Source organism: Maylandia zebra, linkage group LG18 (assembly GCF_041146795.1).
Source record: "Maylandia zebra isolate NMK-2024a linkage group LG18, Mzebra_GT3a, whole genome shotgun sequence".
Classification (NCBI taxonomy): Eukaryota; Metazoa; Chordata; class Actinopteri; order Cichliformes; family Cichlidae; genus Maylandia; species Maylandia zebra.
In genome coordinates, this window is record NC_135184.1 from 29,836,806 (window position 1) to 29,852,918 (window position 16,113).

At 41.6% G+C, this 16,113-nt stretch overlaps 1 protein-coding gene across 1 annotated transcript in view; it reads left to right on the forward strand.

Annotated features, from left to right (window-relative positions):
* The window catches only part of zswim5 (zinc finger, SWIM-type containing 5), a 77,482-nt gene that overhangs the window by 41,899 nt on the left and 19,470 nt on the right, over positions 1–16,113 (forward strand). Inside the window, exon 2 of the mRNA XM_004565318.5 lies at positions 15,471–15,658. Within this exon, the coding sequence (XP_004565375.1) occupies positions 15,471–15,658 (188 nt within the window). The remainder of the gene's footprint in view (positions 1–15,470; positions 15,659–16,113) is intronic.

The following is a 16,113-nucleotide window of genomic DNA, read 5'->3' on the forward strand; positions in this document are numbered from 1 at the left end:
TGCACAGGCTCTCTGATTGGTGGATTCAAATTCAGCAGTGTGTGTGTGTGTGTGTGTGTGTGACAGAGAGAGAGAGAGAGAGAGAGAGAAAGAGAGAGAGAGAGAGAGAGAGAGAGAGAAGGCCTTTTAATGGGATGATCTCATTCTAAGATTCAAATTCAATATATTTAGACTGGTTGACTGAATTGGATCTTGTGTGTGTGTCTCTCTGTGCATGTGTGTTTCCTTATGTGTACATATTTCTGATTGTGTGGCTGTTATATATTTTTTTGCTGATTTTTTTCATTTAACAAGTATATTTGAGGGACCCTCAGCATGTTCAGCATTTCTTCAGCTGTCCATTTTGCTTTTCCAATTTTTCTGTTTAACTTATTACTATTGTGCTAAATCATACTATTTCTGCTATTTTATAAGATTTGTGCTTAATATACTATTTCTGCTTTTAATAGGATTTGTGCTTAATATAGTATTTCTGCTTTTTATAGGATTTGTGCTTAATATACTATTTCTGCTTTTTATAGGATTTGTGCTTAATATAGTATTTCTGCTAAATGTAGTATTTATGCTTAATCATACTATTTCTATATATTTCTGCCAGGCAGCCAATCCTCTGTGCGGACTCAGACACATATCACATATCAGGGCCTGCACGGCTTCCCAGCCAGCCAATCATGTCTGAGGTCTTCCGTTTCCTCTCTCGTCATATCTCAGCGACGGTTGTACAAAGAGCAATGAAAATCGCAGTCAAAGTACACCAAAGTCCGCTGATTCACCCAGTACAAGAATTATGCCTCTAGTCCACCTAGTTTTTGAGTTACACAACGTTTTGTAACTCCAAAAAACGGCGTTTTTCACCTCTCACCGGGATCTAATTCTGACTGCTCATCACCCTGTTTTTCAAAACGGCTCCTCTCTTTCCCAGTGGCGCAGTTGGTAATGACACGGGTCTGCAAGCCAAAGATCGTGGGTTCAATTCCACCTTGGTCAACATGTTTTTTTCCCTACAAATTAATACACTGTCACAGACCAGTAATTCATATTCATCATTTATTACAATTCTGCAAACTTTTATGATTTTACCAGCTTTTCTAATATGGACCTCACATTCTTAACACTCCATGGCACAAATACTCTTACCTTTAGGCTCTGTGTATGTGTGTGTGTGTATCAATATTTCTCCCATTTTAAAGTATTACTCCTCCATAATTGTATTTCTGTTAAATCAAAGTACTTTTACTACATCTTAGTACTTCTGCTCAATCATAGTATTTCTGCTAAATCATTGTTATTATGCTATATTGTAGTATTTCTGCTCAATCATACTATTTCTACTATATTATATTTTCTTTCTAAATATAGCATTTCTGCTATATAATTGTATTTCTGCTATGTTATAATATTTGTGCTAAACCAGAGTATTTGTGCTGTATCATAGTATTTCTGCCAAATTATAATATTTGTGCTAAAACATAGTCTTAATTTAAAATTACAATATTCATAGTTCATCACAGTGTCTCTGGTAAATCACAGTATTTCTGCTATGTTGTACTATTTTTCTAAATCATAGTGTTTCTGTAATGCTTAAGTATTTTTGTCTAAATATATTCTTTCTGTTATCTTATACTATTTCTCCTAAATTCTTGTATTTTTGAGAAGTTATGTTTCTGGTAAGTTACAATATTTCTGCTAAGTTCTGCTATGCTATTGTATTTCTGCCAAGTATTATGTTTCCTCTAAGATATTGCAGTTCTGCTAAGTTATTCCATTTTAGCAAAGTTCCTTTGCTTCTGCAAAGTTTTTACAATTTCTGCAACTTTTCAGCTTTTTCAGCTACTTTTTGCATACAGCTTCAGCTTTAAAGCATCCACACTGCATTTTCGCAGGAAATGCAAATTTTTCTAGTTTCCCCTTGGCTTGCTCAGATCCAAATTCAGATTTTTTGAATCTTAACATCTAAAATTATCTGACACGACTGGCTTCAAAGTCGGAGCAATTTTGCACCGTTTTTGTCAGAATTAAAGCTGAAACACAGCAGCGTTTGCCCTGAATTGTTGACGTGCTGTACTGTACTATGCAAAGCATCAAAAACGTATTTAAGTATTCATACTGTGTGTGTTTAGTTTTTGCTTTTGGGGGTTTTTTTTGCTAATTTTGTGCACTTGTGTATCCAGCACACTTTGCTTCAGAAGCACCATGAGAGCGTGACATGTGTTTGACAAGCCTGGGTCAACACTCACCACTTCTAAAAGTTACTTTTGCTCAGCCTTCACACGCCGATCTGGCAGCTCCCGTCACACTTTTGGCTTTTTAACCGTACAGTAAACAAAACGCACAGATTAATAAAGCTGGATTTGTATTTGAAATGTTCCGCTTTGTGCTCAATTGTGTTTGTGCGCTAGCTACAAATGCTCAGCTTTGTGCCTCTGTTCCTTCTGTGTGTGCATACACAAACGGCATCACAGCAAGCTTTTTCTTTCCCTTTCTGTTTTTTTTTCTTTTGCCACCCCACCGTTCCTTGTGTTGTGTTCGCCAACTCAGAATGGAGCCATTTTGTCTCCTTCAGTTCCTGAAATGAAATATAAGCCTCTTAAATGCATACTTATCTTGCCCTGCAGACTGTGCATGAAGAACAAATACACACACACACACACACACACACACACACACACACACACACACACACACACACACACACACACACACACACAAGCTAAAGAGGCATTGTGATGCCAGCCCTTGTTGTTCCTAAGACAGCCGCTGCATGCATATGGCAGATGGTTGTTCCTTTGCTTTGCATGCCGCCATAATAAACAAAAACCGTGGCTAAGGCCACAGCAGGTTTAGGAAAAGGGCAAAGTGCGCAGGGAGACTGAGAAAGAAGAGACAAAAGGGCAACAGAGGGAGAGACGCATAGAACGGCCTCTGCATACGTAAACACGAGCAGGAAACCCGTGCTTGTTTAAATGTGCACGCGTGTGCATTAATACTACGTGCGTAGCTTACGTAGATGCACACATTTTTATGAATTTACTTAAAAGTATGACACGAGTATTCACAAATTTTGCTACAGGCAAAGGTTGACCATACGCCTGTAGCCCGTATATGTAATCCAAATCATAAGTCCAACATACCTGTGCTACATGTGTACACGAGTATATACAGAATGTGTATACGTCAATGGTAACTAAAGGGCGAATCCAGTGCAGTAACAGTTAACGTGTGTGTGTGAGTGTGTGTGTGTGTGTGTGTGTGTCCCATTGTGCATGGCTTTGTTTTGAAAAGCAAGTAGAAAAGGGAGCAGACCGTTGTAGTTATGTCTGTGGTTCTCAGTCATCCAGGTCATTGTAGTCAAAGGAGCTTGCAAAGACTTCCTGGACTTCTTTAAGTTGCTTGAAGACGTTTCACCTCTCATCCGAGAAGCTTCTTCAGTTCTAAGGTCAAATGGTGGGGGAGTGTGTGTGTGTGTGTGTGTGTGTGTGTGTGTGTGTGTGTGTGTGTGTGTGTGTGTGTTAGAAGCAAGTGGAATTAATTGAATTTCTGTACAATGGGTTTCACAGGAAGTGGCTACTAGCAGAACAGATACGAAGGAGGCTGTTTGACAGATTTTTTTTTGTACCCTTTAGGCACGTCTCCACTTTAGATTGCACTGAGCAGCTCATTTACATATTCAGTTCTGAGTGGCTGATGTGACACTTGGGTGCTTTAGTTTCTGTGGGAATCAACGCAAGTCTGACATGAGATGACGCCCAGTGTGCTGTGGGACCCTTGTGTAAGGGGAAAATTTGCTTTGCATCCTTACAACGCCGATGCCTCGTGTTGCAGGTTAGTCCCTCTACGGAGTCTGTAGCTCTTCTCGGTGCATGCACATTGATCAGTCATAGTATTAAGACCACGTCATTATGGTACCTGTTAGTGGGTGGGATGTATTAGGGAGCAAATGAACATTTTGTTATCAAAGTTGATGTTAGAAGCAGGAAAATGTACGATAAGTGTAAGGATTTGAGCGAGTTTGACAAGAAGACATATTGTAAGGGTAAGACGACTTGGTCAGAGCATCTCCAAAACCGCTGCACTTGCGGGGTGCTCCCGGTCTGCAGTGGTCAGTGTCTATCAAAAGTGGTCCAAAGAAGGAACAGATATACCAGCTACCTAAGCATTGTTCCAGACCATGTACACCCTTTCATGGAAATGGTACTCCCTGATGGCTGTGGCCTCTTTCAGCAGGGTAATGCGCCTGCCACAAAGCAGAAATGGTTCAACAATGGTTTGAGAAGCACAACAATGAGTTTGAGGTGCTGACTTGACCTCCGAATTCCCCAAGTCTCAATCCAATCAGGCATCTGTGGGATATGCTGAACAAACGAGTCCGATCCTGAGTTGGGAGGTGCAGGCCCCACCTCCCAACTTACAGGACTTGAAGGATCTGTTGCTTCTTCTAACCCAGATTTGTAGGCTTCACCACATGCAAGCAAGTGACTTGACTCTCTAAGTGTTTGCAGCGTGATAAATTGCTTTTGCTCTGCCCTTTGTAAGACAAGGCCACGGCACAGTAATGCCTCTATGCTGAAACAGTGCAAACAACAGGCCACAACAAAAAAAAAGTGCCCTCCTTATCGTTAATGTAGCCTTGAGTGAACTGGGAATGCTGCAGTGTATGACATTGTACTAAAGCCCTTTAACTCTGCTTCACCTCCACACAGCTTCAGCTTTGTCTTCCCCACAATGGTTGTGTGTGCGTGTGTGTACATGTGTGCATTTCTGCTCTCAGGTTTCTGGTCCTGTATCCTCCTGAAAAGCTGAAAGCACCATTTATAGCATTTCTCCTCGCCAAGTAACCTTCATTCTAGTGTCGCTCACAATGCTATGAATCAACCAAATGACTCTCCATTAAAAAGCGGAATGTGTTAGAGTCTTGAAATGGACCGCTTCAGCTTGCTTTCAAAGTAGACAAATCGAGTCCTTGATTGAATTTCACGCACGTCAAGCAAAGGATGTCAGCCATCCATCCACACAAGCTTTTATCTCAGTCAAGATGGCTCTAAAATAGCACGCGCAAGCTCTGCCTTATGTGTTCTTGCTCATTCTGATGGTTGTGACCGGTCTTTGTCTGTCCTTATCTCTTTTCGGCAAGTATTTTGCAGAACATGCTCGTCCCTTCGGAGCAATCCAAGTGCTACCTCTCCTCCCCCTGAATTTCTTCTCTTCCTCAATTTTTTTTCCTCCGTCTGTCTTTGTTGCCCTATGCTCAGTCGGGTTGAGGACTCGTCAGCTGATTTCCACCCTCATCTGTTCTGTCAGATCTGCAGTTTTTTTTTCTGTTTTTTTTTTTTTTTGTTTGTTTTCACAGTGACACATCAGCTGAAAAGGACTTGATTAAACCTTTCTCTCCCACTTCTTTCTCTTTCTTCCTCTTTCTCTCTTCCCCCCACAAGTTGCAACAGAATGGAGCAAATCAGGGAATCAATTCAATGTAATCATGACAAATGAGTCCCTGCGGTTCGTGCGTGTTTGTGCGTGTGCACGCTTGTGTCTGTGTGTGCGTGTGTGCGTTTGGGACAGAGCTGCTGGGAAATCACAAATGAATCAATCAGCTGTTATCACATCAGCAAACACTGCAAGAGGGAGGGATGGAAGGATGCATGCGTGAATGATGGATGGATGGTTTGATAGGCAGAGGGGAAGATCGTGTACTCACTGTGTATGTGTGTGTGTGTGTGTGTGTGTGTGTTGTGCAAAGATAGATGGCAGGTTGAAAAGATCTTCGTGTGTGTGTGTGTGTGCGCGCGCGCGCACGAGCAGGAGGGGGGAGCTGTGTTAACCTTGGAGCTGTCAGAACAGATGGGAAATGGGGAGGGCCACAGGCTGAGAGGGATGTGTTGTCTGGTGGAGGAGGACGAATCCTGGCTACTTTAGGAAAAGGGGAAGTAAGATGGCACAGGGGGTGAAAGGTGGCACCAACATGCATTTTTTTTCTTCTTCTCCAGAGCATACTTCTGCTGACATGCAGTTTCCTGATAAAAGTTGCAAATAGCAGCCGTGACTGGAAAGCAGAGTGAGAAATGACAGCACAGGACAGTTGGCATGAAGAGACGAGGAGTTTGTGGGTGGCAGAGAAAAAAGGAAAAAAAAAACAATAGTTAAGATGGTTACTTAACTAAACCAAGCTGATGCTCATCAGCAGTAATCGGTACAAGAACAGACTAGAAATGCAAGCTCAAGCTCTAAAAATGATCTGTTTTTAAATTCTGACACTACTGGATGTTTTATCTAACTTTTAATCCATGCTTCTTCATGCTTGTATGAAATGGCATGTTGTCGCAAGGCAGTTATGTTAAAAGCGCTTTAGTGATAAATGGTGGTCAAATGTGGCAGGGTGCCGTCCATATCTGAGCCTTTGAACATTTACTTTCCAGTTTTCCTGTAAATGTTTTTATTTTTTTTCTGTAAGTACCGCTTCCTGTGGAAGCTCTGCTCTTTTGCATCGCTGTTGCCAGTGGTAGTCTGTGTTTTTGCTCTGCAGCAGCCTCCGACAGCTCGGAGTAAGCGTGAATGACAAACATTTCTCCACCTTCTGCAGGCTCCTGTACGAGGACCACCGTTGCTTGTTCCTGTCCGAGACGAGTCTGTTCACCAAGTCACACAGAGACATGCTGTTTGATATGGTGGTGGTGGTTAGTATATGGAGTCGAGGGCATCTAAGGGTTGTTGTTTTTTTGTTTGTTTTTTTTTGGGGGGGGGGTCCCTTTAATTAGCCACCCATCAATATCACTCTGCCAAATGCTGCGCCTTCATTTTGACGCCCACACAGGATTACTGCACCCCACCCCCCCAAATTTGTTAAAGTGTTTGTAGTGTCGGCACAGTGCTTTGGGGGAAAGAAGATGAATGGAATCAAGGATGGTCTCCTCCACAGCTTTAAAGTGCGGTGGGAGGGGTGGGCGGGGTTTTTTCCCCATCTATCTAAATCGAGGCTTTTGGTTGAATACGGCTAGAGTGTGCTTGTGTGTGAGCGTACATGCATGCGTTGGCTCGGCTCACAGCTCCATAAACCCAGCTGATTAAGGGTTAATGGCCTAGCATAGGGAGCTCTTGGCCTCCTGATTGGCTGATTTGTTTCTGTGGGTGGGGTTGTCATCAAGTGACAGATGGTGTATAACAGGGAGGCAAGGCGCAGTGGTGTGTGTGTGCGTGTGTGTGTGTAAAATATATACATATAATATATAAATAGCTACAGGGTGTCTCCAAGTATAATGGAAAGATGTACAATGGAGGTCCCTCCAGTCTCTTCACGCTTTATTTTTCTTACGCAGCAATCATTTTAAAACTCTGCATACACACTATAAACAAACCAACACTATGAATTCTGAAGTCTTACACACATGCTGTACATGGTGATGGAATTATGTGTAATCCAAATTAAGTTCATATTAAGTTCATCATATTTCATCTCTCCCTTCTAGACGAGCACAGCCCGCAATCAAAGTGTTAATAACCACAAATGCCACACAAGACACACTTTTTTTTTCCTTTTTCTTCTTCTTTTTTTTTTCAAGCATGAAAGATGTCAGTAGTAGAGTGTGTGTCTGTGGGGTTTTGGGGCAAGTGCGCCTACCTACATTAGAACAGGCACGCACACATATATACATCCACAGAGGTGTTTTTTTTTCTCTTCTTCTTCCCCCTGAGGATTCAGCCAGATCGTTGTAGTTGGCAACATTCCCAGTTTACACACATCACACTCCTGATTCACCTTGTTAGAAATTCATCTGTTTTGCTGATCCAGGCTCACAACTAGCATGCATGAAGTGTGTGTGTGCGCGCACGCGAGTGTGAGAGAGATTAGCAATATCTTCTGTGAATATCACTGAGTAGTTTGCACCGTTTCATCTTTCTGCTCAGTGTGGCATTAAGAACAAAAGCAGACAGGCTCTGAAAAGGTTGCTTTGTTCACCGTGTTTACGTGTGTTTGTGTGTTCTTGCAGACGGTCTGATGGAGCGTCTTTGTACCAAGTATCGTTGCATGCCCATCTGCTGAAGACACCCTCAGTGTCACACACAAAGGATTCTATATGTGAAAGCAACTGGGGTAAAAATGGGTACACCAAGCAATACTTCACCCTCCGAGGTCTGAGTCGTCATCATCAGCGATGACCCCAACTCTGCAGCCTGATTTAGATTTCTGCAGGGAATCTTTGTAGAGCTGACGACATAACCTACTGAAGTGGCCGACATCGTTGCCCACATTTATGCACGAGCGGGTGTGTTATCTGTTAATTAAAGTGTGGTTTTGTCCCAGTGTTTTATATGCAGTACCAGCCAGCTGGGACTTTTCCCCTCCAGGATCTCCGCTCTACGCTGTGGTCACTTTTTCAGGGCTAAAAATATATTATCATTCATTTCGATAATTTCAGCGATCTCCTTGACACATGAGTCCCCATATTGTTTAATATTTTTCCTTATGCTGAGATGATGATTGTTATTCTCTCACTGATGTACTGAAAAACTGCATCGAAAAAAAGTATCCCGACATGCCCTGGACAGTGCTGAACAGGCCAGCCACAAAGTAGCTGCAGGCTGCGTCAACCTGACGTGTAGTTAGGGCGAAAGATTTCTGAGGTATTTACAGCTGAGATGTAGCTTTGGTGTTTCCAACTGAAGAAGAAATACATGGAAATTCAGAACATGTAGCTTTTGCTTTCATGAAATTGTAAGCCAAAATATCAGGTTAATGTAAGGTTTGAGTCACTCGCACTGTTTTCATTTCAATCCTGTTGCCAAGACTGGGAGAAATCAGGAATCACATATTTTAATAGCTTAGGGTTAGGGGTACTTAAACCTCATGGTGATGACATGTTTGGAAAATGATTTCCCAGTTTACTGCTGTGGTCTTTTTGCCCAGATCACATTTATACTTTAAATAAAAGGCTTAGATCAACATGAGCCATGGAAACTGAGAAAAACTGAGTTAAAATTTGCCTGGCTATTATACACTATCATGTTTAATTTTTCGACTCTTGACTAGAAGCAATTACTTCTTAAGGAGCTCTAATTTGCTGAAGGACTGCTAGGGATTTATTCTTTTCCTTTATTCAATCCACCAATCACAAGAGTGTTAAAATCTCTCGTGAGTTTTACCTACTTTGTTGCGATGGCCGTAGCAAGGTGCGACTGCCCCAGAAGTATCTAACTTAGCCAGGTAATTAAACCTAACAATGATGAGAGAAACTGTCAAAAGATAAAGAGGCAGATAGACAGACTGTGACCTGTTTGTCAGCCATTTCAGACTTGATTGAAAGTGAAAAGAGCAGCAGTGTCACCATCACAATCATCCCAGAGGGCTGAGTAACAATAGGCTTTAACCTGACAGACGTAGAAAGAATAAGGCGGGGGAGTGAGCGGCACTCCCGGATTTGGAAAGACCAAATCTCACATGCCATCAAAACTTCTCTCCTCATCTGAAATGCTAAGAGTAGAGTTTTTAGAGACAAGTGCAATAGTCAGTGATGACTGACAAGGCATTGTTTAGACAGCTCAGAGGGGAAGATGGCTCTCTAAATGTCCCCCCAATGCTTTTAAGAAATGCGCTCCCCTGATTTTTGCCTGGTCTTTGGCGCTCCGCTGCAATGATTTCAGCGCTGGAAGATCAAATTTGGATTCCCTGACACTAAGCTATGATTAGTGCAAATTGATTTTACAGGTATGTCCATTATAGAGACGGAGGGGAGGAATAGCAAGCCGTTTCTGACATTTACAATATTACTGCGCTGCAAGACACCAAGATTGGTTGGACAGACGGACTCAGCGGGAGGGAGAAATTTCAACAGTTTGGAGGACTCTCCATGTCTATCACTGACAGATGCATCAGCCTCGCTCTTCCCTCTGTTCTCAGTGTCTCACTTGTCCTTCCTATCATCGTCAGATGGCCCGTTTGGCTCGGCGGACAGTTTGGTCAGTCATGTAGAGTTTTTAGATCAGTCACTGTGTTGGTCAGTGGACAATATTAAGACTGGTCAGTAGGCAGTAAGCGGGCTGAATGGTTTGTAGTAGGGCTGCTCAATTAATCGAATTTTAATCACGATTACGATCTGGGCTTTCAACGATCATTAAAAATGACTGAGCCGATTATTAGCCCCTCCCTTGTTTATCCGCGACACCTTAAAGGCCGGTCCGTGAAAATATTGTCGGGCATAAACCGGTCCGTGGCGCAAAAAAGGTTGGAGACCGCTGATTAAGAGGACCCGAGGGAAGCTCGGAAAGCTAAGCAGAAGTTATTTGGAGAGGAGAGTGACTGCTGTTGGTTGAAAAGAGAGGTAAAAAAAAACAAAAAACTTCAGTGGTGTTGCACACTATTTTATATTATTTTTTAAAGTCATTGTTAACCCTTTAAAGCCGTCAGAGCAGCACGCTCCGTTTTGTGTAACTATTTTTAAATCCCTGTAGAACCTGGACCATGTAAGCTAGCGCAATAATTTGTTTTGCATATGAAACCGGAGGAGTTGTACTTACATCTTATGCCATCAGCTTGTCTTCGGTCACGGTTTCCTTCCACATAAAGCTTTGCAAAAATTGCATAAAAAGCGCTTGCAGGAACAAAAACATAATATTCCAGAAACATGCTTCGCTGATCCGATCAGCTGTTCGTAACACTTCCCACAGTGAAACAGGCGTCAGCGCGAACTATCACATGTCCGCCATTTCCTGGCCGAAACCGGAAGTGACGTCATTTTCGCGGAAATGTAGTTTTTTTACTTGTAGGCCTTAAAGGCCTTTACTGGTCATGTTTGACTTTTCTGAATAGTTTCTGGGATGCTTAGAACTCGAATTGCACTGCTGGAAATAGTTTATTTTGATGCACCTGCTGTTTTCTTTGCAAATTTGCATCATAGGATTGTTTTTTCGTTTTTCCTGCAGTATATAAAAATTGGTGTATCTCCAAAATAAAACTATGAACACACTCAAAATAAGTTTCCTGTTGTTGTAAACTATTTTTTGCAACTTTTTTGTATTTAAAGTTTTGAGGGATAAACCTCTTAAATTTCTCCAAGTAGAAATATATGTAAAAAAACAAACAAAAACGATTTTCAATTTTTTTTTGTAGTTTATTGCACTTTTTTGCAATTAATGTAGTTACTATGGACTTAATGCATACATATTATTAAAATATGGGCTATAACAGTTGTATAGCAACTTGAAATGCTCCCATAAATGGCACTACAACATGTAAAAAAATAATATAAGCTCTGGCGGACTTGGTTCTATAGTAGGTCTTAAAGGGTTAAATAAATATCGTCAAATAATCGAGATCTCAATTTCAGTGAAAATAATCGTGATTATCATTTTTGCCATAATCGAGCAGCCCTAGTTTGTAGCCATCCAGGGCACTGTGTCAGATTAATCAGCGTGGCTTCGGTGGTTGCTGGGTGTGTTGGTATATGCATGTGGGTAGTTCAAGTGGTTTGGCCACATGTAGATTGAAAGTAGATCTGCACTGCACATACCGCAGGGGGCTACTTTGGCACGAGTGTGTTGCTATCGTGGACTGTATATCAAAGATGGATGTAGGTTCTGCGTCTGAAAGGTGAAGCCAATGCAGAAATGCTTCAAACCTGCATTATTCCTAATGGCTGTCAGTAATGACATTTCAAAGTCTCATTGAGTGCAGCAGGCTGTTAATTTAGTAACTTACAAGCCCTATTGAAGTCAAATAGAGCGGAGTGCGACTGTCAACTGCCTGCTCGGCATCTTGTAATTTTTCCTTCAGTTTCTCAGTCAGATCCACCCCGCATTTGGCACATCTGCTTATAAAAGTGCAAGATGGCAAAGGCAAAAATATGAAGTTTGAACCTATTCCGACATGACCGTGACCATCTGTCATAGAGACACCTCTGATGTAAGTACTAGTAGTTTGTGTCCTCTGGTCCGTCATCAGTGAGTATGGGGTCTGTGCATATGCCTGCACTTTTGTTTTGTTTCCCACACCATGTGGACTTGTCCAGAGAATTTATCACAGTTTCAAATAAATATAACAGGAATGACTAAGCAGTCGTGTTATATAGAGTCTGATCAAGTCTTGAAAGGAGAAAATACAGTCCAGTAACAGTAGACACCAGGAAATAGGCCGCTCAAGAAAATTATTAAGACGGCAAACGCACTTAGGACAAGTAAAGATGGACAGAAACATCAGCCTTTTTTCTTTCTGACAGTTTTGAGTGTAACTGGTACACTTATACACTTTTCATACTCTGAGGTAATCTACCTGGAATGTACATTTAAATAGAACCTGCAGGGCAGCACAGGATTACATCGTTTTTTTGTTTCAAGGCCTCTGAACATTGGAAGATTGCAGTATTAAGTGTTGTGGCTTTGTGTCTGCATTTAACATGTGTAGTCCTTTGTCAGCAGCTTGGCTGTGGATTGAGATTTCGGCGTAAAGAGAAGGCTGTTAGCTTGTACATTTGGAGGATGTGGTGAGTTGACCAGTTTCATTTTGGTTCAGACGGTTTTGTGAGTTGGTTGGCGAGACGATACGCGCTGTCAGTGTCGTCGTCACTCTCTTCACTCGCTCTCTCGTAGCTCCTTATCTTCCTTTGTCTGGTGAAAGCAGTTTACAGTTGATTGGCTCTGGCTGTGTTTGCGTGTGTGTGTCTGTGAGCTACCTTGTGTTTGTGCTCACAGCATTTGGTTTGGAAAAGCCTATTGTGGGATTTTTGCCAGGGGATGGCTTAAAACAAGCTTATTAGGCCACTCCACCATGCTGGCCCACACCCCAGAATTAAGTGTGTGTGTGTTTCCTTGTGTTTGCACTGATGTTTGTTGGTGTGTCAGAGTTTTAGTTATGTACCTTGCACATAAACCACCATGACTAAAATAGCCATACTATTAGGGCTGAACGATATATCGCGACATGATCAAGTGCAATTTTCTAACCGCAAAGGCTGCGATTATACTCTGGACATGTCCAAATTCATGGGCTGCATCCTCCTGAGGCCGCATTTGTAGACCGATTACGTCACAGCGACGCGCCGAAGGCTGTCCAAATTACTACCATATCCCAGAATTCATAGCGCGGCCCAGCCAAACTCCAGTTTCCAACAATGGCGGCCGCTACTAAGTTTTAAAATTACTCATACTAATCTTTCTGGGTCACAAAATAAACTTTTAAAATATTTTCAGGCGAGAAAGTAGTTGTGTAAACATCAAATATCTGCTCGGTTTATCAATATATCCCATATTTGCAAAAGTGCTTCGACGTTTTCAGAGGCGTCTGCTACCCACCAGCTCGACAGCTAGCCGGGAGCTCGAGGGTTACTGATGCGGCCGAGAACGGCACAACTCCCGGCACATCATTTTCAGATCACCGCGGAGTTTCGCTGCTCGGGTTAAACGTAATATATAAGTCACTTAGACAACCTAAAAATGTTATTGTTGGGCTTTTTTCAGTGTTTTGTTTGTTCGTGAGTAAATCGGTTTGGCTGAGATTAAAGTTATTAGATTAGATAAAATAAAACTTTATTAATCCCCCGGGTGGGTTCCTCCTTGGTTTTCACACAGCTGACTAAACGTCAAACAGAAAACTTATTAAACAGAAGTATGAGACAGTCGAGAATTTACGCCAGTGTCTGGTTATATTTTAGATAGCAAGAAGCAGACGGCCGAGTTTATTAAACTCCACCGAGACAGCGGTGACGCTAATCAGAACTAGCCTTCTGATTAGCTAATCAGAACTAGACCGTCCAATTTCACGCCTTTAAATTTTAAAGGCGTGTTTGTGTGTGTGTTTATACAATTGCTATTATGTTTGCACTTTATGTGTAATGTTACTGACTGCAGAGATCAGTAAGATGTGTGTATTTTTTATTTATTAGTTTTATTTATTTAATATTATTTTTTAATTGAATGACTGTCTAGTAGTTCACAGATGTCGAAAAACTGAGTGTGGTAAAGCCACTGATTTTTTTTATGTATATTTCTGCAATCTGCACATTGTACTGACTTTCATTTTAATGTTTACACCAGGGTTCCTTGTCAGCACTTTATGCTCAGATGTTTGTAAGCTAAAAATAAACTATTGTGTATGTTCAAATATACTGTTGTGATTGAAGAAGTTAAATAAAAATGTCAGTCATCAATTCATGCATCACCTCATGTTATCATAACAGAGGTCTGTCTTCCAGGAAAGAACAGTTTAAAATTAATGTAATATAGTATTGGCCATACTATATGATGTATTGCTTGTCTTTGTTTAATAATACAGAAGACAAAGACCTTAAAAAATAATCGCATATCGCATCGCAATCGCAATATTGGGGCAAAAAATCGCAATTAGATTATTTTCCATAATCGTTCAGCCCTACATACTATTGCTTTGCACTTAGGTTGTTTGGCATCCCCTTTATGTTTTGTTTTTTTGTCTCTGCCTTTTGAACTTCTATGTGTAAAAGAAGCGGTAGGCTATGGTTTGTGACAAAGTGCATGCACACACACAAACACCTGCACACACTCTTTACCTCATAAATAATTGACCTGTCAGAGTGAAATGACATGACAGAACAGATACTTTCCCCTCCTCCATTCTCTTTTCTTCTCTCAAATTTCTCCACCTTTATCTCAATCTAACACTTGACATTAGTCAGGTTGTAGTTCCTGACTTTGGATATGTTTGCAACAGCTATGTTGTATTTAAAAGACTTTTTTAAGCATTGAAATATGAAACAGAAGAGGACCAAAGATGGAGCCTGGACTTGCTCTTTCTTTCATTTATATCTAGACTCTGGGTGTCACATGGGGTTAATCAATAAAATCTCATGAGTGGTTACAGTGATGTCATTTATTGCTTGTACAGTTGTTTTTAGCCTCATGCTACTCAATTAAGTGCAGGTTTGGAACTTGTTTGTGAAATTGGCCAAATGGTTACATCGAGTCCTGAAATGCCTTTTAAAAAGTACAGGAAATGCTCATCTGCAGACAGCCGACAACAAAGGCCAGCACTAAATGGTCGGCCTGGTGTGTCAGGGCTAAAGATTAACCATGCAAAGTGGACATTTATTTTGCCAACTGCCTTGCTATCCTGTGGGTGTAGGTCTGGGTGTGTATGTGGGGCCAGGAAACGATCCCACCCTAGCAACCTTCCTACTACACACGCACACACAGATGCACTGAGCCTTGGACAGAGAGACCCTGAGTATCAGATGGCTCAGTGTCCTGTTGAAGCCTGATGAAGATGTGTGTTTTGTACTCAGTCTTCACTCTGTGTGTTTGTAGAGGCTCAGGTTACCACAGTTTCTCCTGCCTTTTTTTTTCCTTCTACATCTTTATGTTTTAACATAAAACTTAAACAAATTAAACTGTGTAAAAGTTGCAATGAAGTTGAATTACTCAAAAAAAAAAATGTCTGATTGCATTTTATCATACTTTTGTAAGACCATTTAAAGCTCACCCATCTCTATCGTCCCTCCTTTGTGTCCCTGCAGGATTTCACCTCAGCGGCACAGTGACCGAACCCGCCACATCGTCTGAGCCGGAGGTCACCCACAAGGTAGCCATCAGCTTCGACCGGTGCAAGATCACCTCTGTCACCTGTGGCTGTGGGAACCGAGACATATTCTACTGCGCGCATGTCGTGGCGCTCTCACTATATCGGATTCGCAAGCCCGAACAGGTAATAACCACAGCTTTGTGATGCTTCCTTTCCATTGGGTTAACATTCCTTAACCAAAATATGCAACACATTCCGTTAGTGCTACGATCAGTGATGGTTTCTCTTATGTTTATCAGTGCTGGTTACATCACTCAAAACACAGTAGAGGCTGTAGTGCCATGAATCAAAGTGGCTCTATGCACATTTTCAGCTCTGTGCTCTTAAATTTGGACTCTACTTGGGTAGCTTTGCATCATTCACCAGTCAAAATGTATCGATTATACTTTTAGGCTAGCTTTGTTCCGATTGGCTCCCCTACAAAAACACAAGGTTTGAGCAGCAGCTGTGTAGAGTTGCATTGCTCACAGCCTGAGCTTATGTGCCTGTGATGACCATATTAGGGATTCCACTCTCTCTCTGACATCATACAGAGCCAAGAGTTGGAAAAATAAACTTTCTGATAAGCTTTTGATTCA